At 38.7% G+C, this 27,205-nt stretch overlaps 1 protein-coding gene across 1 annotated transcript in view; it reads left to right on the plus strand.

The window, feature by feature from the left end:
- The first annotated feature begins 217 nt into the window (after window positions 1-217).
- Window positions 218-27,205, plus strand: part of VRK2 (vaccinia related kinase 2) — a 42,802-nt gene continuing 15,814 nt past the window's right edge. The window contains exons 1-7 of the mRNA XM_010007020.1: window positions 218-353; window positions 11,116-11,171; window positions 11,699-11,768; window positions 12,587-12,674; window positions 12,788-12,896; window positions 14,298-14,390; window positions 22,813-22,945. Coding sequence (XP_010005322.1) covers window positions 218-353; window positions 11,116-11,171; window positions 11,699-11,768; window positions 12,587-12,674; window positions 12,788-12,896; window positions 14,298-14,390; window positions 22,813-22,945 — 685 coding nt within the window. The remainder of the gene's footprint in view (window positions 354-11,115; window positions 11,172-11,698; window positions 11,769-12,586; window positions 12,675-12,787; window positions 12,897-14,297; window positions 14,391-22,812; window positions 22,946-27,205) is intronic.

Genomic DNA, 27,205 nt, shown 5'->3' on the forward strand with positions numbered 1-27,205 from the left:
GGAGGCCGAGCGTGGGCCGGGTGAGTGTCCCCGTCCCGCGGCCGCTGCCAGGGAGGCCGCTGCCCCTGGGCCGGCTGCCCCGCGGCCGCTCAACTGCAAGGCCCGGAGGCAGGGGAGGCCGCGCCCGCTGCTCGGTGCCTCTCGGGCGGGGGACGTCAAAGGATGTTTGTTTTGATGCGAGTCAGCTTCTTTAACGTTTCCTCCCCCTCCAGGTGCGATGCCGCCGAAGGAGCGCGGCAGAGGCAAGCTGCCGGTTCCTCTCCCGAGAGACATGATCCTGAAAGACACCGAAGGAAAAGTCTGGCGGCTGGGCAGTCAGATCGGCCAGGGAGGATTTGGCTTGATCTATTTAGGTAAAATGCCTGTGGTAATTCGGAAGGGGACTTGTACATTTCTTTGTATGTTCCATACATGAATGAGACAGAATGGGTTTTAAAAAAATTACTTGTGTTTTCGTGCTGTTGGTTATCTCTGTTGGAGTGTGGTTTTCTGACTGTCTCAGGACGCTGTTGTGTGTCCTGGTTCAGAGGAGTTGCTCATGTTGCAGCGTTCTCCAGGGGCCAGCCAGACCAGGTTGCTGGCTCCTCGTGTAGTGCACTTTTTTCTGGGGAGCTTGTGAACGGTAGGCAAGGTGCTACTGCTGCTGTCAAACACTACTGAAGAGCACACAGTGCTCTTCAAATAAGTGGTGTTGCTTTCGTGAGCCACTTTGGGCTTATGCCAGTCTTAGACATGGAACGCTCTTATGCCAGGAATGCTCTGGGTTTCCTGTTATTGGAAATGTTGTCTACTGGCCAAGACTAAATCAATTTTCATCTGAGAAAATATAACAGTAACAATAATTAGATGGATGTTGCCTATGAGTTAAAATCCTTCATCAAACGTGGAAATGCCATTCTTTATTTCCTGTAGTCTACATATATTTCTGTCTTTTCTTCAGAAGAAGCTGCTGCATTTCACTAAGTCTGTGTTTTGTAAGGAAGGCATGGTTTTGAAAGGCAGTCTGTGAAGCATTCCAGATGACTGAAGATTATATAATTTATGTTACTATTGCTGGTCTCTATAAAAAGAGCAAATCCTGTTTTCAAGCAATGCTATGAGTTTGTTTCGTTTGGGTTTTTTTGCACTGCAAATGTATACAGGCAAACTAGTCCACAGTGACTGACAGGGACCAAATTGAGCTTGTATTAAGTCGGCAGTGAAGAATTATCTAGAAGCAGTTGAGTATATCGTCCCTGGAGCCAAACATGATCTTTTTATGTTAGAGGTTTGTTAACTCTGTATTTGGAATATTAATGTTTAAAACTTCATAAGCAAGTCAGTCATATGCATAAACTGATTTTCCTTTATCCATGAATCAGCTATACCTTAATATTTTAAGCTTTTCCTTTTTGTGCATTTCTGCCATGGAAAATACAGTTTTGCTAGTTTCCCAGTCTTGGTTGGCTCTTTTTTGTTTGTTTGTTTTTTACTGATCTCTTAATGATGTTTCCTTCAACTTCACATTGGGTGATTTGTCAGAAAATAATCTTAATAGATACACTGTTCTGCAGCATGAGCTTTCTACTTAGTGTGATTTCCAGATTTTTATAATGAAACACGTGTTGATTAGAGCAGACATCATATGTCAGGTGCCTTCTCAGTTCTTTTGTCTTTAGTAGCTGATGTTCTGCACGCAGAGACTCCTTTCCGTGCTAGATTTGCTGTGGTTTCATGGAGGTGAAGGTGTTGTCCATCAGTGTCAAATTGTAGCATCAGACACCTACTGTAGAGAGAAGATGTTTGTGTTTTCTACAGAAGGGTTAGTGTGCTTGCTCTTTTTGTAATTTGCAGTCATAAATGTAACACTCGGGTGCCACTGGTCTCCTGATGACAGATTTACTGTGATCTTTGTTACATCTGTCTGGCTATCTCATGGTGCTTGTCTGCTTTCAGCTGTTCAGGAACATTTTATATTGCACTGAAGTGTTCTTCTCCCTCTTTTTTTCCTTCTCCTGTCCATTATGGTTAATCACAAAGAACTGAATGGCAGCTGAAGATTGGTGTTTTATTTCATGGTGTGACAGTCCTATATGTGGTCAGATGTTGCTTCTCTAAAGTGGTTGTCCAGTTGTACCGTTCTAGCTATTATTCTGTGGCTATAAACTTCAGGAGGGTGGACAATTTTACTTGTACCATCTGAAGCACCTCTTCTATGGAGACAGGCTGAGATAGTTGGGGGTTGGTTCAGCCTGGAGAAGAGAAGGCTCTGGGGAAACCTTATAGCAGCCTTACAGTACCTAAAGGGGACCTACAGGAAAGCTGGAAAGCAACTTTTTATGAGGGGATGTAGTGATAGGACAAGGGGGAATAGCTTTAAACTGGAAGAGAGTAGGTTTAGGTTAGACATTAGGAAGAACTTGTTTAGTGTGAGGGTGGTGAAACACTGGAACAGGGTGCCCAGGGAGGTTATGGGTGCGTAATCCCTGGAAGTGTTCAAGGCTAGGTTGGATGGGGCTCTGAGCAACCTGGTCTAGTAGGAGGTGACTCTGCCCATGTAGGGGGCTTGAAACTAGAAGATCTGTAAGGTCCTTTCCAACCCAAACCATATTCTATGGCATAAGTTGCATCTAGACTTCAGGTTTTTGTGAAGGAGCTTTCAAGGCTGGAGGGAAGTCATAAATTGGCTCTTAGAAAAAGAAGAAGGTGCATTTTGTTTTCTGAATGCCCGTGTAAATGAAGCAAAAAGATTTCAGTAACAACCTAAATACCACTGCTGCTGCTTTTCTGTGAAGTAAACATGGTTACTGAAAAACCTGGAGAAACTAAGTATATATGTTTGCAAGTAGTTTGGTGTAACAGAAGTGAATGAGTAAATGACAGGACTGGTAGCTATGGCCTAACATCTACTGTATTTAAGCTGTTTTACTTTGAACTAGGTTTGGTGTGCTCTGCTGTGCTGAATTTCTTCTCCAAGTGAATGGCTTGAGACTGTCTGAAGGGACTGCTTTGAATTCTTGTTCTGCTGTTATGAGTTAGGAGTGCATCTGATGGGTTCCTCTAGTAGAGTTTCTAGTTTCATTTCTTCTGGTGGAAGTGGGTGTAGTTTGCTATGCGCAAGAAAAAAAAACACAACAACAAAAAAAACCCCACAACTGTTCCTAAAGTGTGCTTGAAAAACTCAGAATATAGCTCTGTCATTTGCTGTTACAGTCAAATCACACTGGACCTTGTGAGTGGTAAAGCACATGGAATTCAGTCAGTTCCATGCAGATTTTATTCATTTTCTGCCTGCTCACACAGACCACTGAGGTGATTCCATGTATCACGGTGTTTTTGCAGTTTGACTCATACTGAACTGAGGTGGAAAGCAGTCAGTGGATTAGCTGGGAATGAGAATATGGTTGGGGCCCTTGGTGTTACTCTTGTGGTTTTTTTATAAGTGACAGCATGGCTGAAGAAATACAGGTACCACTTTTATAATGGTATTTATGTTCATTTAATCTCTTATTTCAGAAGGGGTAGGGAATGTTACATGTAGCACTGAACTGAAGGCTTAGTTCCTCTTGTAGCTCATCCTACAATTCTGTAGCTTTTTTAGGACTTGATCCTACAAAGAGTTCAGCTGTGTTTGAGAATCAAGAGGAGTGAAGTAGATAATGCACCTTTGCAAGTAAGATATAGATGCTTAATACTGAGAGGCACCTTCTTTCTCTGTGCTGTTCAGACTAGTTTTTACTGCGTATACAGCAAGATGTGAGAGGACCACTGAACTTTCAGTGAGAAGCTAACCCAGAAAGAGCTGTAGAGAGGTGGGCAAGACAGGAGAGTGGAGACAGATTTGTCTGCCTGCCAGCTACGAACAGCACAGCCCTTTTATAAAAGCAAAGGTTAACTTTGTCAGCTATATCTTTTAATAAGTATTTTTACAGTAGCAGTGTAAAGATTTTGATGTGCATTGTTATAGCTTAATTTGCCATTAAGGGTACTCCATACTCCATTAATCTATCACAATGTTCTTAAGAAATTTTACAGTATCTCTGCAAAATATATTTAGAAGGGATGCATTCTGTGGGAGGTTCTGTTCACTAGAATCAAAGCTGCTGAAAGCCATTTCCTGACCCTGAGCCCTAGAATGCAAATAATCTCTTCAGGTGCAGGGCTTCTAAACTTCTAATTATGTACATGAAGGTTACAGCTAACTGCAAATTCTGTCCTGCCTCAGAAATGTTGTCCCCAGTTTTCTAATTATTTTCTCTTACCTGTCTTTGCTATCTTATCTATTTCTTTGTTGACTTGTTCCTTACCTTGGATTCCCGTTGCATTTTTATCTCAACCAGAGCAAATCCAGCAGCAGAAGGCTCACAAATACTGATTACTCCGAGTGCTTCTGAAGAGGAAAGCTTTTTCTGCTGCCAGAAGCAACAGAAGTCATCTAGAGATGTTCTCTCAAACACTGCTTTTGTTGTAGCAAGAGCAGTATAGATCATAAGCTGGTATTAACTGTAATGCTGTATGTTAGAAGTTTGGTTTTCTTTTTCTTTCTGGTGCTGATTTGCTGTCAGGCACCTCAGGCAGAGAACTGCTATCCCTTTGCTAAGGGGGAGCAGAATGGAGAGAACTGCAGAAGACTGTGACATTGGTGGTGTCACAGCTAGTTTGTAGCCCTGTGGAGAACAGTGGCAGTACACTGGGAAAGTAAGCAAGAGTTGAGGAGGGTGCTACTGAGAGCCTCACATTTTCTCATTTATCTTCCTGATCACAGTCAGTAATTAACACCACTCTTTATAATAAATCATTCTCTTGTCCTGCTGCAAGCACTCTATTAATGCACAATTTAGGCTGAAAATTTAAAAGCAGAAAGGTCACACAATGTTTTGTTAAGATTCCACTGTCACAGTGAAATCTGCTGTATGCAGCACTATCTGCTTGCAGGCTTCTTTCTTGTGGAAACCAATGGTTCTGCAAAATACTTATTTTTGTAGAAATTTGTATATACACATGCATGTTAGTGTCTTTTACATTAGAACTTGTTATGTTGTAAATATATTTTAATTGTGTTACATCTGTATATTGTAATGGAATTGTGTGATAGGTGAAAACTAGGAGTTTTGAAACCATTTTTCGTAGCTGGCTTTGCAGCAGGTATTTATTGCTGGTTTTTTGCATGTATTGTTACAATGTGGGAAGCTCAGGAAAGTACATATTGATAAAGCTATAATCGGTGATAATTCTGCCCTGCTGGTAGATCTGTTACCAGTATAGCCAGCACACTATTCTTCCTTTTTTGCCTCCTGTTTTCCAAGAGGCAGTGAAGAATGAATATCTTGAGCAGTAAACAGTGATTAAATGGGTGCATACTGTCTTTTAATACTAGCAACACAGGGAGCTCTGCTGCTGGTGGAGGTACAGAAGAGGTGTGGTTGTGGCCTTCTATGCTTTTAAGCTTGGAGCGTAGTACACTCTGATGTTGATATTCTGAGGACTGGTGTTCTGGGAATTGGGCTGAGGTATGAAAGAAAGCTTGTTTCTATTTCAGAAAGAGTCATTTCCATGGATAATTTGTATAGCAGGGGTGTACCTGTATCAGGGAAGAGAGGCGTTGATGGAAGTGCATTCTGTCATTGTCATACTGTTAATTCCTTAGTTTGCATTAGCTGGCTTTAGCACTTGGTTATAAAGAAATGAAGTATTTCAACAATTCCTTCAATTAACTTCACTGAAAATACTTACTACAGTGCAGCAAACAAATCAAAAATGTAGTAAAAATGATACTGAAAGGTGTATGTTCAGCATGATTTTTTATAAACTTAATGGCAAGAAGAACATTAATAGCAAAACCCTGTCATTAATGGCACTAGCAAGTAAGTGTCTGGTTAGGAATGGATTTTTCTTACCTTTCTGATGTTAAAATGCATTTCAGCAAAGGTCTCATTGTACCTGCAGGTGTAAACCTTAGTGTGAAAATAAATTCATTTGCAGACAAACAAGACTTGAGGAAAGAATCTTTCAATCTAGTTGCTAATATTAAACTGTAGAAATATAGAAATAGCAAGCAGATTACCAAATTTTTCACCCTGTCTGTAGGCAAACTAAAACATAGATTATCCTGATTTTGCTTCTTGATGGTTACTCAGGGCTGACCACAAGGTACGGCATCAGCCTGCTCATTATGTTGAAGAGGAAATACTCCCTGCCTTGACGAGTGACTGCTTACTGTTGAATCTTCCCCCTTCTTTTTTTGGTCCTCTGTAGGCTAGAAGCCTTAACTTTTAAAGTATAATTCATTTTTAGACAGTAGTCTAAAGTCTCCTACAAAGTCTGCAGAGATCATTACTATAACACTTAAGTGTTCTGCCACAAAATATGTTAGGTTTGGGTTTTTTTTTTCCATATGTACAGACTTGTGATTGGGGAGCCGTTGTCTTACTCTTTGTAAGTCCGCTGGGTGAGACTTCTGGTCAGGGATCGAGACCTTGGTGTGGAAAGTAAGACTAGGAAGTCATAAGACCAGGTTTGAATATTTATTTTTTTTAAGGTGGGGAATGTTGTTTCTCAGCAGCATTATACGGTAACAGGAAGAGCTTTGGCTGAAAGATAGGGCACCTGTTGCCTTATGGAGGGCACTCCCTTCAGCCGTCTTTGGCACCTGTACCCCACTGAAACTGGCATAGTATCTTCTCAGTGGGCACTGTGTCAGACTAGCAGATGGGCTGGAGCAGAATCTTGCCAGAAAACAGTTTGTGCATCAAGTTTTAAATATTAGAGGCCTGGACTCCCATCTGAGTGTGCTGTAAGAGCAGACCATGCATAGCTTTTCTGCCTGGGGTTAAAGGATGTGTCATACCTATTCTAGCTTAGAGTAATTAACTTTGAAAGTCAAACAGTGGCTTCCATTGCTGTGGAATACAAAACTTTGGCTCTAGTGAATCAAGATTAAGGCTTCATATAAAGATAAGTAAGAAATGTGAAATTTTCTACTAATATGGAATGTTCATGACTAGGAGGCATTTGCAGTTATCTGCAAAACAGTTTAGCAGTTGAGCACAATTTTCAACCAAAACCAGTTTAGTGGTCTTGTAGAAAATGGTTTCATAAGCACAGTACAGAGGGCTATGTATGTGTAATTTGTATAATAAAACTCTGCATTCATAGAGCTACCTAGAAGACTAATAATTGAGAAAAAAAAATGTATTCATAAACAATGCTCAGAAAAGGAGTTTGTCTAGGAAATGATGATGCATCTTTAGCGTAACAGTATGGACTGTAAACACCCTTCAAGCACTGAATGTTTCAGTTCTGGGGAAATACTGAATATTGCAAAGGAGGGGGGAAGCGAGGGGAAGTGATGTGCTTTGTTCTTTATATATTTGCCTTAGTACCCTCCATATGTAGGAAATACTTGAAATAGTGTGTTAAATAGCAGCTGCTACTTCTTATTTATTTGTTTATATTTTGGTTTTAATAATGATATTCCTGCAACTTGGATTACTTTTTGTTGTTATATGCTCTGAGCAACACTTGCCCCTATTTTTTGTTAGCCATTGAGTTTAACAGCTCTTAGCTTGTCTTAAATGGGGTCAGAATTTTTCCAGCTGCGAAGTGTGCGTTCCAGTGTTGCAAAGTGTGGTACTTCTGAGTTTTTATTTTTGCAAAAAAAGAAGCCAAAAATATCACTCGTCAGGATTATTTAACCAATGAAACAAAGCAAAAATAAAATCCTAGCAACCCAAGAACTTCTGAGAATTATTTTATTTGTTTCCCAAACAAATACATCCTCAAAATATCCAGCAGTGGCAAAGACACCAGCTGAGGACAGGAGCAGGGATGTTATTTCAAACTGCCAAATCATTGCTGTTTTCTTTTCCACTGTGTAAACTTTGTCAACAAAACTGGTTCTGTGAGAGCCATTGAAAATATTTCACCATATTCCAAATGTGACTGCCACAAATTAACTGCTAAAACTACAACAAGCACGTTTGAACTGGCAAATAGAATTGGCACGTTTCTTTGTCAGACTGCATGCAATTGTGCTGTGTGGTTGTAGGAAACGGCAATTCATCCAGAAACACTCTTTTGTTACCATGTCATATTAACATTTAGAAAGCTACATTAATTAAGGCTGTGGCACTCAGCAACAAAACGGATGAATTTCACGATTAAAGTGGATGATAAGACCGTAACTGCTGTGCCTGGGTGAAACTGGGGAATTCTGGACGTGGATTAATTTGAGGTAAGTTATTTGCTGTGCTGTGTAGGCACAACCATTGGAAATGATGGCAGAGAATGTGACTCTTACTGCACTGCTTTATTTCAGAGTGTGTTTTAAATTCCTGTGTTTTTCACTGGCATACTAGCTGTGATTGTGGGATGAAGGGGAAGACAGGAAAATAGAGCTGTGCCCTTTGCCCTTTACAAATGTTGTGTGAGACTTATCTTGGCACAAGATGGAAACAGCCACAGCCCCCTACACAGCTTAATCTTGTGCAGTGTTCCCAGTTAACAATTATGCAGACAATGGTTTTGATTGTGTGCATACATCAGTATCCCCTCCCCCCCCAATATAAGGAGATTGTACATTTCTAGTTGATAAAAGCAACATAAACTGTAAATTGGGAACTCTCACACTTGTTATGCTATTTTAAGACATCCTTTGCAAACATAATTTTGCCATATAGTGCTCCTGGTATGCTATGTGTGTACTTATATGCCATCAGAGACCTCCTGCCTATCAGCATTGCTCTCCTGCAGGGTCTCTGCTTACTGTCCTGCAGTCTAGCATTTAACTGATTGTAATATTATAAATAGCCATGTGCTACCACACAGAACGAGGCTAGCACATGGCTAATTACAAGTATACAGTAATTAACTATGAGCTAAACTCGCAGGAGAGTATGTGGTGGTGGTCTATGAGGTATGTAATCAGACTGTTTGTTAAACCTTGGGAGCCTTTCCAGTCTGTTAAGTAACTATACATAGTAATGAGACAATTTTTTAAAAACCATTTACGTATATTTATGAACAAAAAATAGTCTGTCTGATTTCTAAGCTGCAGTTAAAATATTGCTGACTGGTGTATGAATGGTTAATTAAAAGGATGTAACTAAAGGTACATATGGAACTTCGGCTTATCGGTATGTATGCGATTATCATCTAAGCATTATCTGTGTAAGAAGTTGAGAGTATTACTCACTGTAACTGTTATGCCTTGTTTCATGTATGTACAGTAAAATCAATAACACCATTTCTCCTTTTGTAGATTTGCATGTCATGTTACTGATTTTGTGGAGCATCTGTTCCTGTATCTTTTTGAGCTTTGTCTGACTCTTTTCCCTTTTCACATTGTAATGATTGCCAGTTAGTTTTGGTTTTATTTTCTTCAGGATGTTTTTTCAGTGTAACTTCAACAAGCGTCCTCAGCGGCACCGTGTAAGAACCATGGGGGTTAGGCCCTTTTGCTGGGCTACCTTGTGTTAATTGCTCTTCTTCATTACCCTGACAGCTGTTACTGTCTGTTCCAGATTACCATGAATGAGGCCTCTCTGTATAAAATGTCAAGATGTCCGCAGGGAAGTTAGATCAGACTCTTTCAAATAAATTTAAATTTGATACTTCTCTATACCCATCAAACCTCTGTTAAGTAAGTTGGTATTAAAATACATTCTTTTAGACACAAGTTCTTTTCTATGTCAGGGAGCTCATCTAATTCTGTTCGGGTATTTTGATATTGTTGAATACAATGAAAACAAATGGGATGTGTTCATTTAAACTGATGTCTTCAGCTATTAACAGAATTTACATGTGGCAAAGAAAGACGAAGACTTGAACACATGTGTCTTAATTCCCAGTTCAGTACAATAATAAGGAAAGAACAAAGTTTACAAAAAATTCCTTCTTAGTATGATAGTTTTAAATTGTATTCTGAATGTGAATGCTACTTCTCTGAGTCTATGCATATTCATACCTTCCAGAGCTACTGTTTTAGGATATGTTCATTTTATCTTAATGTGTTATTAGCACAGAAGCATTCACATAAGGAAGTGTCAAGCAGAAGGCAGTGGGGACCCTGCAGGTGTTTGGGGTGTGTGTGCTACTAGATTCATCCCAGATGCTGAATAGAATTGAAGGAAGATGGCAGCTGAAGGAGTCTGTTCATTGTAAAAATATCTTTGTCCCGACCATCAAAAAATAAAAGTGTGGATGGTTTGATTAGATCAAAGTTTACTTGATTTTTATTATGCGGATAAAAGTAGTCTTTTTTTGTGTGTGCTGATAGTTGAAGTGTTTCACACCTGGACTGTTGTTGGTATTTGATCATTGTAAGAAGTTTGAAAGGGACACTTATTTCCTAGGAACTGTATTCTTTTTAGGTTTTTTTAGTGTTATTTCTAAAAGATGATTTAGTCTCATTAAATTTTAATCCCAGTGTAGCTCCATGTAGCTTCAGTAGTATTAGAGAGAACTGATAGTTCTCTCAGGGTCAGAAGAAAATAGGATTGCATTGTCTGTGCAGAGAGGTTCTGTCTCCTGGGCTGTAATTGGCACATGTGGTCAATTATTGTTTTGAAATCTCTACTTGCACTAAGAGGCACAATCCCTCATCTCTCCTTCAGGCAGGTGGTGGCTGTGCTATCCCTAACTTAGGCCAGTGTCTAAATAGTGTCAGAATAGAAATCAAGGTTCTATGGCCAAATTAATTTGTAATGGAGGAAAGCAGACAATCCTGTCTAGAGGTGTAATGTAGGTCATAACTTTTAAGTGGTGTCTTTGTCACGACAGTGGATTGACAGCAACCAAATATAGAGGTTATTCAGTTGACTGTAATAACTTAAACATAGCCTGTTATAAAGGAATACCTCATTGTGGTGCAAAGGTGCAATGGGGACATCCTGCTTACTCCTTAATTAGCATTGAGGGAGAGAGTTCTGAAAATGTGGGTTAAAATTGCTTTTATACTTCTTGATTAAAACTTGTGTGTGTTGATTTTGTTTGTTTTTCTTTGAACTTTGAAAAACTTTGACCTTTAAAAGCAGGAATTCAGACAAAATGTTGAGTATCTTTGTATTTTTTGGTCACTCTATGCTTTATTTGCTATTATATTTTGTTGTTGATCCCTATCTCTTTCTCATTTTGCAGCTTCCCCTCAAACTCATGCTCCTGTAGAAGATGATGCAGTGCATGTAATTAAAGTGGTAATGTGTACATCTCCTTTTTAAATCGTGAACTTTTCTGCAGCTCTCTCTCTTAATTATCTATCCTTATTTTCAGCATTGGATCTGTATTGTGTGCTTGTGGCTTTTGGTTTTTTTCCCCTATTTTTTTAATATATCTTGATATACTTTTCCTACTTTAGGGTATGTTTGACATTTCCATGACACACAGTATTTCCTTGACTTGATTCTTTCCTCTCTTTGATTACTGCCCTCAACACTTTAGTAAAGAAAATCAGACTATGGACTTAAACACACCTGGTCTAGAATATTTCTGAAAATAGTGTCTTAAGTAGTTCCTGAAAGAGTCTGTGTTGTATATGAAAAGGCATTGCTAAACAACTTTTGTTTTTCGCCACTTATTAAAATTGCATTTCAGATGGTGTAGGAGGTGGCAGGTGGGAACAAATGGGGATTTTGCTTTTTTTTAATTTCTTGTACACTTTTCTTTAGAAACTATTGTCTTTCTCTTGCATTTTAGGATACTGAGTTTATTTATTTCTCAACAGGAATATCTTGAAAATGGCCCCTTATTTACTGAACTGAAATTTTACCAGAGGGCTGCAAAACAAGAGCATAGTAAGTAATATATCCATTGCAATTCTGTTAGTTTTAAGGAGAAGTTGGGGCTTAACAACTTCTGATAAGAACTGTTGCTTCAGAGCTTGATAGACAACTCTTTTTGTATACACTGAATTAATCCTAGTCGGTGCTATAATAATTTCAAGTTGCTACTTGGATGTCATCTTTTTTCCTTTCTGATCAGAAGGGAGAACAGAAGTGTGCCAAATTTAATATGTGCACAATTCAGAGTGCACAATAATGAATGAACTCCAGAGGGAGGCCAGCCTTAGAGCAGAGGTACTACACGGGCTAATTGGTGACCGTGTTTCTAGTAACTATTTCCATGTGCAGAGCTAAGGGTGTCTGTAATCATCACAGGATTTAGTAGTAATCAAGGCACTTGATTCTGCAGACATTTAAGCATGTATGTGATTTTTTTTCATGGGAACTGACCTGAAGCCTTTAGATGCTTAGGCTGCTGGTAGACATAAGTGCTTTTGATAGCTTGAAGCACTCTGTATTGAATAAAGTAGACCTTCTAAGGGGATTATTTTTTCAGCTGTTGGTAGTTGCTTATGTGCCTTCTAAGAGAACAAATTATCACATTGCTAAAACATAAAACCTACTTCTTGTTTTGGAGAATGTAGAGGACTTCACAGTTAAGTTGTAGTTTTAATTCTTTGCTACACAAACTGTCAAATAAGTCTTATTTGTTTCATTGTTTTATTCAAAGTCTTGATAACTAAACCAAAATCCAACAAAAAAAGCCAACACCAAACCTGACATTCTCTAGCTACCTTCAACATAATGGTATCTTTTTATTATTATTACAGTAAGAAAATGGATGAATCTCAAAAAAATAAGATGTTTAGGAATTCCAGTGTTTTGGGGATCAGGCTTGGCTGAGTACAAGGGAAAAAGGTAATGAAATTAATTGTAATTAAGCCTCAAATTGACTGAAAATCCATTTTTAACAAAAACAAAGCAAACTTGCAGTCTTAAATGATTCCTCCCTTTTGTATCTCTCCTGGTAGCTATAGATTCATGGTCATGGAGAGGCTGGGGGAAGACCTTCAAAGAATCTTTGAAGATTGTGGAAGCAGATTTAAGAAAGATACTGTTCTGCAGCTTGGGGCACGAATGGTATGTAGACAAACAGAGGAAATTGTTATCCCTTGAACTTGCTGAATTCAACTAGAAAATTATCTTCTGAATATAGTTCCTTTAGATAGCTGTTAAGTTTAGAATTAAATGTGTAAATGCTATGTATTTTCTTATTTTTCATCTGTTTTTAAAATAAAGTTAGTATTAAGTTGAGCATCAAGAACTCATGCAAACCAGAAGTTGATGGGCTCAAGCCAGAATTTTTTCTAATAGGTTAAAATATAGAGCATACACTTCAAAATGTGTGCCTAGACTGAGACATGTAAGCCTGTTCTCATATACTTTAGCATGTATTGATTTTTTTTTTCCAGTGTCTGAAGAGTATTTTATTAGACATCCATATTTGTCAAAGTTCACAATTGCATGTCTGAATGCAGAATTTTCATTGTGTTTGCTGAAAATGCTAATTGTACAGGCCAGGATTAGGCTAGTCTACAAATACCAGTTTTGCTCTCAAATGTAGACTGGCACACACTAAAGGTAGATTTTATATGTACTCCCTTGTAATACTGTTTGTGTTGTGAAGTACTGGTGTCACTAAATGGAGGTTCCAGTAAATGGAGTAGAGGCAATGACTGTAAGTTGCAAAACCTCTGAATATAAAGGCAACATTTGTGCAGAAAGAATGTCTTAGCACTGAAACATACTTTGCAGAGGCTGTGAAATGTCCATCCTTGGGGACTTTTAAAGCTTGACTATTCAATCGCTTATACAACCTGATCTAGCTTACATTCATGCTGCTTGAAGCAGGGGGTTTAGATGAGACACCTCCAAAGTTTCCTTTTAACCTTAGTAATAACCAACAGCACTAGCACCAACAATGTGAAAGCCTTTGTACTTGCAAAATTGACAATTTTAACACTCTTTGTAGTCTCCAAAAGTCAGGATTAGGTTGTCTGATTGTCCGGTGTCTCAGTTGCCATGTGCAAACTTTTTTTTAATGGCAATTAGAGCTGTTGTACCTCAGGAAGCTGCTGAAGAAGGATGATGATAGCAGGGGAGTGACATGAAATGCTGGTCAGGTAATAATTGGCAGGATCAAATATATTGTAAACTTTCAGGGCTGATTGAATATGTTTTTTTTAAGAGCTTGGTCTTCTTAACTGTTCCTCCAGTATTTATAAAGTACTAGTTTTGTGCTTTGTAAGCTGTAGTTAGTTAGACAGGGCTACTCATGGCAAAGTTTCTGATTTGCTGTCAGCTGTGTGCCTGGTGAGAACAGACCCTGTAGGCAGAGTGGGCAGTCCTTGGGCTCTAACTCAAAACAAATTTGTCAGCTCAGTCTGTGTAGCCCTTAATTTCACTGTGTAAGTGAAGAAATACTTGGTTGTAGGGTTAGGAGCAGGGTAGAGATGATGATGTTTTCTCATCCTTTCCCAGCTGGATACTTTGGAATATATACACGAAAATGAGTATGTTCATGGTGACATTAAAGCAGCAAATCTACTTCTGGGCTACACCAATCCACATGAGGTAAGCATATTTACTTACCTACACTTCTATTCTAGTGGTAGCTGTTTAATAGAGTTTTAAGTTATGTATATTCTGCATTAACAATTTGTGTTTTAAAAGAAGTTTATGTGTGAATGTTCACAAAGTCTGACAACAAATCCAAGAGTGGCTCCGTGAAGTTTAAGATCTGAGGAAGAAGCAGGACAAAATTCTGCTTTGTTTCCTTTGTACTCTGCTGATTGGTAATCTAATCAAGAGAGTAAGCTAGAGGACCTAGTTGCTGTTCTGGGTTATGCCAGTTTAGTAGAGTTCAAGGATAAGGATATGGCCCAATGCATTTTCACTCTTGTGGAGTTCTAGTGTTCTAATATTGCCATGAATTGTGTTTCCATGCTGCTAACTAACTTATGTCCAACTTGTGGATATAATGGGTGAGTAAGATTAAGATTGTTGCTCTCTAATACTCTACAGCCTAAAACTAGTTTTGAAGTGATTTGGTGCAATAGTTTGAAACAAATTTTCTGATCCTGTCATACTCTACATGCTCTTATGATGACTTTTCTTTTTGTTAATAAAATTTCAGTGTGCTTTTCTATTGGAAAAAAATAATTCAGGAAAAAAAGTGTATCTCTAACTTCACTTGAGTGTGATTAGCTGTAAGCAATACTTCTCCCTTTCTTTAAATTTTTCTACTGCAGCGATTAAGTAACAGATCTTGCAAAACTGCTCACTGCCATTGGAGGTTGAACCATTGAGCAGCTTTTTTACAAGTCTCAAGTTAAATGGTTAATTCAAATTCAATTTTTCAGCTTCCTAAAATGTATGGTTTGAAAACTGTTGTGACTGGGTAAACCAGCCATGTTTTTAGACGGTGGTAGCAGCCAGTACATAATCTCAGTTTATAGTGCTTACCAGCCTGCTGAATCCAAACTAGGAGACTATTTAGAGGAAAATGATCTGCTACCCAATCCCATTAACATAACTTCAATGACTCTTTTTGTCTGGCTGTTGTGTATGACAGCAAGATATGCTGCTGTTTTGCACATTGGAATAATTTTGGAAATGTCCATTTACTGTAATCATAATATTTTAAGACATGTAGCTGACTTTGGTCAACTGCTTTTGAATCATCCAGATTGTGAGGTGGTACTCTGATTTGTTTCTTGTGTTATCTGCATGAAGATTCTGCTACTAGTATTTTGTTTTCATGAGTAGTAAATTCATTGACAAATTAAAAATAAGGTAGTTGTGAGTTAGTAGACGGAGGTTTTAGGTGGAAATGGAACTTGTTATATTTATTAAATAAAAGAAAACAATAGATTTACCAATTTATGTAGCTCCTAGCTCAACATGCACTGTGTCGTACTGCTGAGGTTTTGTGTAGAATTTTTCTTCAGTAAAATTTCTTTTTACCAAAATAATTCTATAAAACACTTTATAAAGTTCACAGTCTAATTCAGAAGAGCTAACAGGGGAGAATTTATAATATTTGCTTGCATTTGTAAGGTATGAATTAAATTTTAATTTCAGTATGCTTAAGAAAACTTAGAGCTGTTCAGATATTATTCAGATAAGCTTTCCAGTTACGGGGCTCAGAAATTCTACACGTGGCCACAGGTCTGCTCGTTTCACCAAAGTCTAGAGCCATGTAGACAGTGATGATGACTTCTACATGTATTTTAAGGTAATGTGTACACTACTGAGCTTACACAGCAGGCAGATGACATCATGGGACTGTTTCTGGTGAAATAAAAAAATATTTTCTAGATACAGGTTGCACTGTATCTCGAAACACGTATGCTCTGTGGGGTGTGAGAAGAAGCAATAATCTCTCCAAACCACAGCTAGAAGTTTCAAATTGGTGGATCTTCATGTGCCACTTAATTGAATATTATTAATTGAATATTATTCCCCTGGAATTGTTGACTCTGTTGTCTGTAAACGTTCTTTACCTGAGTTAGGAGCAGTACTAGACAATATCCTCACATAGGTTCAGGTAATCAGTACTGTGCATGTGTACTTGCACACATGATTTTGCATTTGTCATGTCCTGGCTATTTGCATGTGCCATTAATTTGCATAGAATTTTGCCATGGAAGTTGATCCTTCCTGTTCCAAATGTGTCCAGTTCCCATGTAAGACTTCATGATGTTTTGATAGCCTTTTCTATGAATCAAGCTGTCTTTATAACATGTTGGTGAGCTGAATGTATTATGGATTTACCAGAACAGTATTTTGGGAAGGTCTGTGGAGCATTACCACTGACTAAATATGACAACAATATGGAATATTCTGTCCTCTATCCTCCAACCTGTTACTGGAGATGCTGTATTTTAGTTTTGCAATCTTGTACTAACTTAGACACTTCAGATAGAAAGTCAAACACTGTAATTGCTTCCAAATGCCTCTGAAATGTTTTTCCCCACCCTCTATCTCTGTTAAAATAGGGTATAGCTGGATGTCCTTGCTCTTGTTTTTTGAAAACAGTGGAACTGGGAGGTGAAGTGATCAAACTAATCTCGTAAGTAGGGAGTGAGAGCATCTAGCCAATGTCAAACTCACTCAGGGATACAAGCTGGGAGACCTGTAGCTTCAGTGGGAGTTAGCATAATAAAGTTGTCTGAGCTAACCATTTCTGTTGTGAGTTTTTGATAATCATTTTATGCTAGTGTGTCCTTGCACTTGGTGGTCTGGGATTTTAAGAGAAAATAAATATGAACTGTTTTGTTTTATTTTTAAAATAAACCCATATCTAATATTTTAAAAATAGGATATGTATATTCAAAACATATTTCCATATTCTGTTTTAGTGAAGAGATAGAAATTTCTGTTCAAAGAAGCATGTGTACCTTTGTACTCAACTTTGCCTTTTTCATTTAGTGGCTGTTCATGTGTACTATCATGGATGAATTCGCCACTGACTTCCTGCAGTTCCAAAAAACCATATTTTTTTCTATGTTAGACTCTTTTTCTGCTGCACTCCCTTCTGTAAATTAACCTGGTAAATTTACACCACAGCCAGTAAATATTATAGTCCCCTTTTTGAAAGAACATAGGAAATCCATACTGCTATCCCCTACCTTCTGTGGCAAGGCAGAGAAACAAATAAAGTAAAGGTCCTGTCACTCTGTGACCTCCAAATGATGTTTAGAAATGGTTAGAAGATCAGAATCAACTGACCTCAAAGAGCAGCTTGCTGCAGATCTATTCAGTAGAAGGGAGTGAGGCCATTCAGTGAGTTACAGGTCAAGAGATCAATTCTCTAGTCAATATGTTTCTGAACATGGACCCAGCACAATGACTGACAGAACACGAGTGATGGACTGAGGGAAGTACACAGCCCATGAATCTCAGAGAGGCCTGAAAGAAAGCATGAAGTGATCAGACCTATAAATTACAGAACAAGTGAAGCACTGTCTCAGTATTGCAGCAAGTTGAAGGTAATTCGGTACATAGTATTAACTGTACGATAAAGCAGAATAAGCAATATTGATAGAGACTCTAAAAGATAATTTAAAATCCATTAAACTCATTTAAATTGTGATACTATTAGAAGGGACAAACAGTCACCAGACAAGAGCTTAAAATCAGAGTTTTTAATAAATGAAATAAGGTTTGGAAGAATGCCTCTTCAAAACAATTACCTTCTAGTATTTTTTTTCCCCCTATGGAATAGGTGGGCAGGCATGCAGGCTTTACCAGAGGTTGCCTATTTGAATTTTGAGCTGTAAATGTTAATTGTATTTGCACCTCAGTTCTGATTTGGATTTTGAGCATTTCTTAGATATGATAGTTACAGAATAAAACTCTCAGACTTGATTATCCTAGATAGCTGTAACCAAAAAGGAAAAAAGAGGAATACAAAAATTTTTCAAAATGTTATCTTTTAAGACCAGTTTTCAGCGGACCAGAAGAGAAGATACAGAGCTCACACATTGATCATATGGGAGAACACACATGAAAACAATTCCAATTTAAAATCATTTTTCTTTGTGAGGCATATCATTGGGATTCCTGCTCTTTAGTCCAGTATGACTGATTTGCTAAAGAGCATGTGAATTGAGAAAAATTAAAACCTTTTTGGTTCTCCTTCTTGTGCTTTTAGGAAGAATACAGTATGCAGAGATACCATATAGAAACAGGTGAATTTTAACTCATGGATGCTGACTACACCCCTGAACTAAGATGTACTTTCACAATCAGATGGCCCCAATTTTCTTTTGTCAGTCTTGCTGCTACTTTTGGGTGGAATTGTTTACAGTTATTTAATTTCTTATTGTAGTAATGGCCCCAAATATCTTGGAGTTCAATTGATTCCAGCATATGGACTTGCCATTGACAAGTCACAGAAGATTTATTCTCCTCTCCTCTCTCCTTAACCTTCTCTCCTTTTTCCTTGGTTTCTTTTTTTGTGAAAGATGCTATTTCTGTCCCAGCCACTATACTTCAGCCTTCCTGTCCCAAGATGGACTTAATCTTTAGCTTTGTTGTAGTGCACTGTCCAGCTGAAGTTGACAGCACTCTGGCTATCAGCAACCAATCTGCCTCTTATTAGTAGGTATCTACTTAGTAATTTACGGCACATAAGCCTAGTAATGGAAGCACTGGAAAGAAAATATACTAAGAAAATCGGTGTATTCTTATCCTTTCAGCAATAAATTTCCTTCTGTGTTTACTTCAAGATAAAGAGAGTACTGTGAGAATCCCAAGTACCAGGCTTACGACTTCCCACGCCAGTGCAGTTATATGTAATAATGTATACCATTTGTAAGAATTTTATGTGTTTAGCAAGTATTTAGCACTTCAGATATAAAGCAGCATGAGGGAGTCGTACATAAGTACAAGAGGACTGCTGAATCTATGGCTGGCTGCTTGAGTACATAAATAATTATCTCTGCCTGTGTGGCTATTTGCTTGAATAAGAGGGCACATTCATGTTTGCATGGAATTAGATGCAAAGACTTTAGAAATCTGGCTTCTAATCTATAACAAAATCTATTCATAACAGACCATGCCAAGCACTACTGAGTCTAGTGCAGACGGGGATGCGTGAAAAAGAGAAACTTGAACAAAAGCAAGAGTTACAATAAATAAGTATGGGGGAAGGAGCATACAAATCAACAGAGCTAAACCCAGCTGTTCTAGGCTTATGTCACTGTTACACCATGGTCATCTATGTTACTATTTGTCATTTCATGTGTCTTGTTTATCTTACATTGCATGTGTTTTGTTCTCATTTTGTTCTGCTTTCTTTTGTTGCTCCTAAAAAAAGCATGCAGATGAAAAATATTTATGATAATGAAACATACTGACAGTTTTTCTCAATATTATTTAGTACTAATCTTTCCCCTCCAGACTCTTAAAAAAACTCCAACAACCTACAAATTTGTTAACTTCTCCTCCCCACCCTGCTCTGAGCAAATTTGGAAGGACACGTTGTGTTAAATTATCAAAAAATGACAACTAGCTATAAAGAACTATATATCTTTTTAATGATGAAAGGGTTATAATGAGAATTGATGAAATGAAATTAATGGTAATTTAAAATAATGCAGTCATTCTGATAATGGTAGTGGCAAGGTTGTAACAGTGCAGTGCTGGTTTTGTACAAGCTGAAGGGGATTAATTTTTGTTGGAGGCCGAGAGGTTTTGCCGTGAGAAGCTACCATTGGTTGTGTGTTTGTGGAAAACATCTTGTGTGAAAGTTCTGGAAGTGATAAATAGCTCAGTTAGAAGTAAGCCAAACATTTATGCTATGACCAGCTTCTGGAGCAAATTGTGGTGCAATCATAAATGTTGTTGCAATGGCATGCAGGCGGCTTTAAGTAGTAATTGCTGCTTGGTTTCCAGGTCTTGCCACCATCAGTTAAGGCAGGGTAACCTAAAACTGCTTCTCACTTCTAGAGTTTAAAACTTCTCTGCTGGTACTACTAGTCAAGGTGTTACAAGCAGATTTGTTGCTTAAAAATGGATTAAAAGCAGACAGTTCCTGTGTTTTATTTGTAGGATAACTGGTAAATTTTCTTACATAGTTGAAGTTTGACTAGCAAATACTTGTGGCTACTTTCTAGATACCCTGTTGTTAAGATAGTTTGAAAGACCACCTGACAGCTAAAATCTCATATTAATATAAGGCATAGCTTGAATTTTTAAAGGTTAAATTGTCTCTGTATTTCCTTTTGTTGTATCTGGTCAACTGTACATATCAGAAATCTGTAGTCAAGCGAAATCCAAAATGTGCCACTTAGCCTGAGAAGAATACACCTTCTAGCCTACTCTCTCCTTCCCAGTCCACAAAAGATGCAGCACACTCAAAACTTGGTATTAGGGTAGTTTAAATTTAGTGTTCTCACATTGACTGTGGGCTCAATTAGGACAGGTACTAGAGCATCAGGAATACTCTGGAGAACAGATGCAGGAGGAAATCAAATCGGTCAACCCAACAACGTTTATGCCTTGTCCCAGATTTTCTAAATGTGTCTGTGGTCTTTAATCTTGTATCACAGTTTGTATAGTCTGTCAGGTGAAAAACATCATCAGTAATCTTAAAAGCCATCACCCTGCAGGAAGTGAGTGCTGCATCTGAGCTTACACGCTCCAAATAAGCACAGATCCTGCAGCAGAAACCGTAAAACCAAGAGACCCGTCATCCCAGGATTTGAAGCTGCCTGGAGCACAAACAGGAATCAGTAGTTCAACAGAATGTGCTACAAAATAATGCATTAAGTTTTCTTTAGGGTTTTTCTTGTTTGTTTTTCCTCTACCAGGAGTAACATAATTAAATTACAAGTGAGTGCCAGAAAAGTTTATTTTAGACTTGTATAGGATAAACTGTTTTTTGGCTAAAGAGGCAACAAAACTAAGGTTCAAATAAGAAAAAGTTTTTCTTTATAATACAATATGATTTAGTAAAAATGATCTCTATGTGCCTTCAGATGGCTTAGCTTTTGCCCCAGAGATCAGTTCCATTGGCAATATAATAGCAGTCTGTTACATTTTTATTATTTTTTAAGTGAAAGTGCCATGCTTGGATATTTATAAAAAAAGCAATTACCTAATGTGAGAACTGGTCAATGGAAGGGGCAAAGGCCAGGTGGGAGCGTGGAAATGACAGAGTGAGAAAATAACCTATGGGATATTGGGGGGTGGACAGATTGTGATTCAATTCCAGCTGCTTTCAACAAGTTACTGCTTGTGAGCTGCGCTGCAGTAAATGACCATGTGCATGTATTAAGTCCACCCCTGTTGGAGGGTAGAACATGTTAATCTGAACGTCATAGAATGGACTAGTGCCCTTAATCTAAATTATTTGAGTGCCAGAATTGACATGGATGCGGTACTGCGTGCACTAGGCCAATAGAGAAATAGAGGCATAGGAGCCAGATGGTACATTTGGGTTTGTCTTGACAGGGAGCAGAAGAACAGAAAGTAGAATTCAGGTCTCCTGAGCTGTTTACTTTTCAGCTTCAAATACTGTAAAAGTTAGCAAGACTTTAGTTTAAAGTCAATATTTTCACAGGTAGGTCCCAAGAATATGCAAGTGCATCTCCTAGATATGTCATTCATGTCTGTGGGGTTTTTACCCTGTGGTAGCTATAGTGAAGCATCTTGAAAAAAAAAACAAAACACCTGTGCCAGGATGGAAAGGTAAATGTGGCAGAATGCATAAGCTTGCTGTAGTATACACAGTGGGACCCCAGATTTCTTTCTCTTGCACTGATTTAGCTCCAAGGATTTGCTACAGAGTAACTTAAGAGTGAAGTCTGGCTCTGTGCCTTTTTTCAGGAGTGATTTACTGGGTTGGGGTGGGTGGTTGGTTTGTTTTGCTTTGTTTTCTCTTACACTTTATGTTTAAATAGTTCTTGCCAGTACGATGTTGCTGACAATGATGTTCAAAAAGATGAGACTACAGTTAGAGTAATTCCCAGCAGCCCTGTCGTCATGGCCACTGTCAGTGCTGGAGGCCTGTATCCAGTCTTGGAGGTGAGGGAGGAACTTGCTGCCTCCTGCTTCCTCTGGCTTTTAACTTGCACTGCTGTTACGAAATTGCACAGTCTCAGCTGGTGGAATATTTGAATAGGGAGGCGTGTGTTTATGCTTCTTGAAGTAAGGAGGGGAAGAGGTCCCATAAGCAATGTGAGGGTACATAAAAGGCATATTGAAGTTTATGGTATCTAGATGCCCACCTGGAGAGGAGCGAGTTTAGGAATGAAATTCTGCTTGACTCTGAAATAAGATAAGAGTATAGTAGTGAAAGGATTTAAATGGGGAGGGCAGCTGTTATAGCCCCCAGCTGTACATATTTTATCCTGAGGCACCATTTGGTTTAATAAAATTTAGATCTAAGGCTGTCCTTAACCTATCAGTTTCTTAAGACTTAATTATAAAGGTTATACTTTCAAAGGACAAAAGCATTATTCACTTGTCTGTTCATGTCTTCCAGGTTTATCTTGCAGATTATGGACTTTCCTACAGATATTGTCCCAATGGGAACCACAAACAGTATCAGGAAAATCCTAGGAAGGGCCATAATGGGACAATAGAGTTTACCAGCGTAGATGCCCACAAGGGAGTAGGTAGGTTTCTTTTTTTTTTTATTTCCAAGGAGTGATTACAGAATGAGTAATCAGGCTGTGTGAGCTGATGTATACAATAGAATTAGTCTCGGGGATTGCTCAGGGTTGATCAGACCCTTGTGTGGTGACCTCCTCTTGTACCTGGGAATGCTTCTCCAGAGCTGAGGGGGAAGGGAGGCAGCATGGTTAAAGCTGAAAGGCTGCTGCATGTGTGGTACTGGAAGATGAACCAAGACACCCTAAGAAGAGCTTGCCATTAAACTTAGTTGGTTCATGCTGGGAGTACTGGTTTGTGTGTGTTGTACTCTGTAGACAGGCAGAGGTAGTATTTCTTAATGTTACATTGTCAAGGAAAAGTGTTTTGAGTCTGCTCTGTCCTTTAGGGAGAGCTGTGTCTCAGTGTCACCAGCTGTGTTATGAGGGGATATTTCAAGATGACATTCCTTCTGCAAGGAGAAAAACCTTTTTTGAAGCCATAAAGTGTTAACTTTTTGAAATCTTTTTCCAGTAGCCTTTCATATATCTTACTTATTTAAACTCACTTTGATGGTATTGGAAACACATTTGCAGGTAAATTACATACATAGTCCTTTTATTGGATATTGATTGTACTGCCTTGCATTCCAAGGCAGACTTAATTCAACAATTCCCTAATTAGTTAAAGTCATAACCTATGTCTTGTATTCATTTACCATTAATTAAACCTTAGCTGTTTATTACACTGCAGTCCAAATCCAATAGCAGACCCATAGAGCCATGGAAAAAGGAATGGGAGGTCAATATCGAAAATATATGGTGCAAAGTCCCACTGATGGCTGCATTGTTCGCAATCAATGTGGTCAATGCAACACAACTTTCTTAGTTGCTATGTCAGCAAGACAAAAAGTCAATTCTAATGTTATGCTAGTGAAAAAAATGGTGATTATTGAAAAACTTCGACTCTTGCTACAAAACAGTGTTTTTGTTAACTTTTCTTTCCTTTGTTCCCCCCACCCCCACTCCCAAGATCTTCTAAAATAAAAGGAATGGTTTTCTGCTACCAGATTTGCTAGGATCACAGTGTCACAAGCAGTAACTGTAGAAATTTGTGCTTGTTAATAGCTGCTGAACTGTTACCTTAAACTAATACTTTCTAATGAGTTTTATTTGGCACAAACAACTGTATATTATTGCTTTTTCTATTAAAAGGACCATTGACCATGTAATGTAGAGGGTCTTGATAATTTGCCGGCACTGTTAAAGCCTGCAGTCGTTTAACTCTGGTCATTAGGAAAAATGAAATAAGACTGTCAAGTATTTGCTGCTAAGACAATTGCACAGTTTCACCTGCTAAAAATACTTTGTGATGAAGAAGGCATCTGTTTCAGACTCGTTTAGCCCTCCAAAGCATACAGTGCATTTTCTGGAGATGTGACTCTGGCTGTTTTTCTCGTAGTGTGAGCGATGTGGCTGCGTAGTAGTATTTTACGTGGATGCTGTTTGAAGAACAGGTGGAAGCTGGAATATCTGAGATACAGCAGTTGGATAGTTATAGCAGTTAGTTTGTATCGTGGAGAGGTGTCTGTTGGTAGGTATGTGATTACAGGATGGAGAATTTCTTTTATTTGAAAGAGTAGGGAAATTTAACAGACTTGGGTGTCAAAAGGTTTGCAGATGCAAGTGTGAGTTATGTTGTTATCTTTTGCATTCTGTGGGTTAGATCACTCCCCCAAATAGCTAAATCCATGATGGAATTGGTAAAAAGTGGAGGACTCCAGAAAATAAAACAGTAAAAAAGGCAGCTGGAGGGAGCTTACTTTCATCATGCACTTGAAAATATTTTGCTTGTTAATAGTTGCAAACGAAAACTGCAGATTTTTCTGATGCTTCCACCAGAAAAGCCTGCAGTGTGATAACTGGCATGTTCCAGGGAATCCAGATTATTCACATGGAATGCCTCAGCTCTAACCTTGTAACAGCCTGAATCCATTAAGGTCAAATTACCAGAGTTTCCCATTTGCAGCAGGTCTCTCAGCATCCCAGGGAAAATATGCATCTGCAACAACTTCTGCTGGAGATTGCACAGATCCATATGGCAGATCGTTTCCTTCTTTTTGTCTCTTGTTGTGAGGTTTAGAGTTGTGGAGATGTTTCCAACGCTGGGGCAAAGGCATCCTTTACTCAACAATCTCCTGTACTCCTGTCTCATAATTGAGACTCAGCACAGCCTCACATAACCAAGTGAGGTGGGGATGTTCTTTTGAATAGTGTTTAAAGGCTGTTTCACTGTTGGCAAATGAAAGCTGTGTAGACAGCCTTCATTCCAGAGTTACCCAGTTTTTTCAAGGTGAAATATTTATTTCAATGTTTTTGGAATATAGTCCCAATTTTTAAATGTTGTTTTATATAAATGAGATCCTTTCCAGAGGGCATTTCCTGAATATACATAGCAACATAAATACATTTCAGACCTCAAAACCCTAAATAGGACCAGTTGCTGCATTCAGATAGATAAATGAGAACATTCTGACTTGCTCTGCTTTTATTCAGTAAGCATCCACTGAAGTTATATAGCAATTTGAGGTACATGCTGAAACTTAAAACAAAATGTCGAAAGGGCCTCTTGGCAATGCTTAAAGCCGATAACCTCCATGCAGAAAGCCAATCAGATGCTGTGATTTCCCAAAAGTGCAAATCAGCGCTGGTGTTTCCCCAGTGGAATCCAGCAATTAACCCAGCTGCATGCCTTGTTATTCCCCAGGCTTTCCATAGAGTTCATCAGGTGCAGAGGTTATGCAGTATGCTGAGATCCAGAAAGTTTCCTACCAGTGGCCACTGCGTGGTGACACTTCTGTATCGTAGAACTAGTATGTGTTCTTCTGACAGCCTCTGGTATGGGCTGAGTTGGATGTGCCATTCCTGTGGCAGCTTGTGGCAAATCTCTGCCTTCAAACAAGTAACTTTCACAGAATCATAGATTCATACTCTTGAGCATGCAGTGTACACTGGTGGTGCTGGTGTCTTTGACTTTGTGCTGGAGCTGAAACAAATTTCCTCTGAGCTGGGAAGAGCCGGGAGCAGCTGCCCTGCCTCCTGTCTCAACTCTTCACACTGGTTTTGTATTTAGTTTTGCATGACTCACCCGTGCTCGGCCTGATGTATGAGCCCCATAGGTTGTCCCTTCTGTGCCACAGTGCTGCCTGGGGGCTTCCAGATTTGTGTTCACAAGTGTTCATCACGACTGCACTTACACCCCCAGCTCTGTGTGTGGAGTTTTCTTTGAACGAAGTCAGGCCCGAGTTGGGCTTTGCCACAGGATCTGGCCCACATCATCAACACTCCTGTGTTTAGTGGCTGGATCTCATTGCAACCAGCATGTAGGGTTTTTAAATTTCAAACCTTCTTTTTAATGCAAATTTCATGTGACACAACTGCTCTGTTAGTTGTAGTGTAGTATTTGAGTGTATTCATTGTATTCCTTTTTAAAGACCATACTGTATAAACAGTATTACATTTTTGCTTGTTGATTGATAATTAAAGAGAATTATATCTGCACCCAGTGTACATTTAAAAAATTGTTACATGGTGTTAAAAAGTAATATTTGGATCAATGCCTTCTATGGATTTTTGTAGATTTTCTACTCACTGAGGCATACAGTCAATACCTAATTTCTCTGGAGATATACTGCGCTTAACATATTGAGTTTTTTTAAATACTCCAGTCCTGTGCATTGAGTGTGTAAGACCAGTTTTAATTTGCTATCATTGATGAACATAAGAGTATGAACTGTCTGTGTAGAATTCCCTCCAGCATACATTTGTATTTGCCATAGATTTCAAGATAACTCTCCTCTTCCTTTTAACAACATTTCACAATAACTATTAGCAATTTTGCTATCTCTTGCCTTGGGTAGGGGGCCTACAGAAATCCTTGCAGAACTTATATCTGCATCTGGAATAGTAAAAACTGCCTAAGACAGTACTGGTGACTTGGGACAAGCTTAAGGGTGAGTAAGACATCTGATGGTGTTTGCCTCAATTAGGCCCACTGGTTGTCGCTTTTTTGTAGCTGGTGAATATGTTTCGTCTGAGCTGATTTCATCAAGCAAAAGTGTGCTTATTTTCATCTCCTGTGTGGAGGAAGGCAGCTACATATTTTAGTCGTATTTTAGCCAGTTCTTTGTGTCCCCCACATTGGGTTATTGCAGCAGGTGCTCCTTGAGGTCCATCCTAAAGCTTGTGCACTGTTTGGTCAGGGCAATGCAGGCAGCTGGCTGATTG

Source organism: Chaetura pelagica, unplaced genomic scaffold (genome assembly GCF_000747805.2).
Source record: "Chaetura pelagica isolate M959 unplaced genomic scaffold, ChaPel_1.0 scaffold111, whole genome shotgun sequence".
NCBI lineage: Eukaryota > Metazoa > Chordata > Aves > Apodiformes > Apodidae > Chaetura > Chaetura pelagica.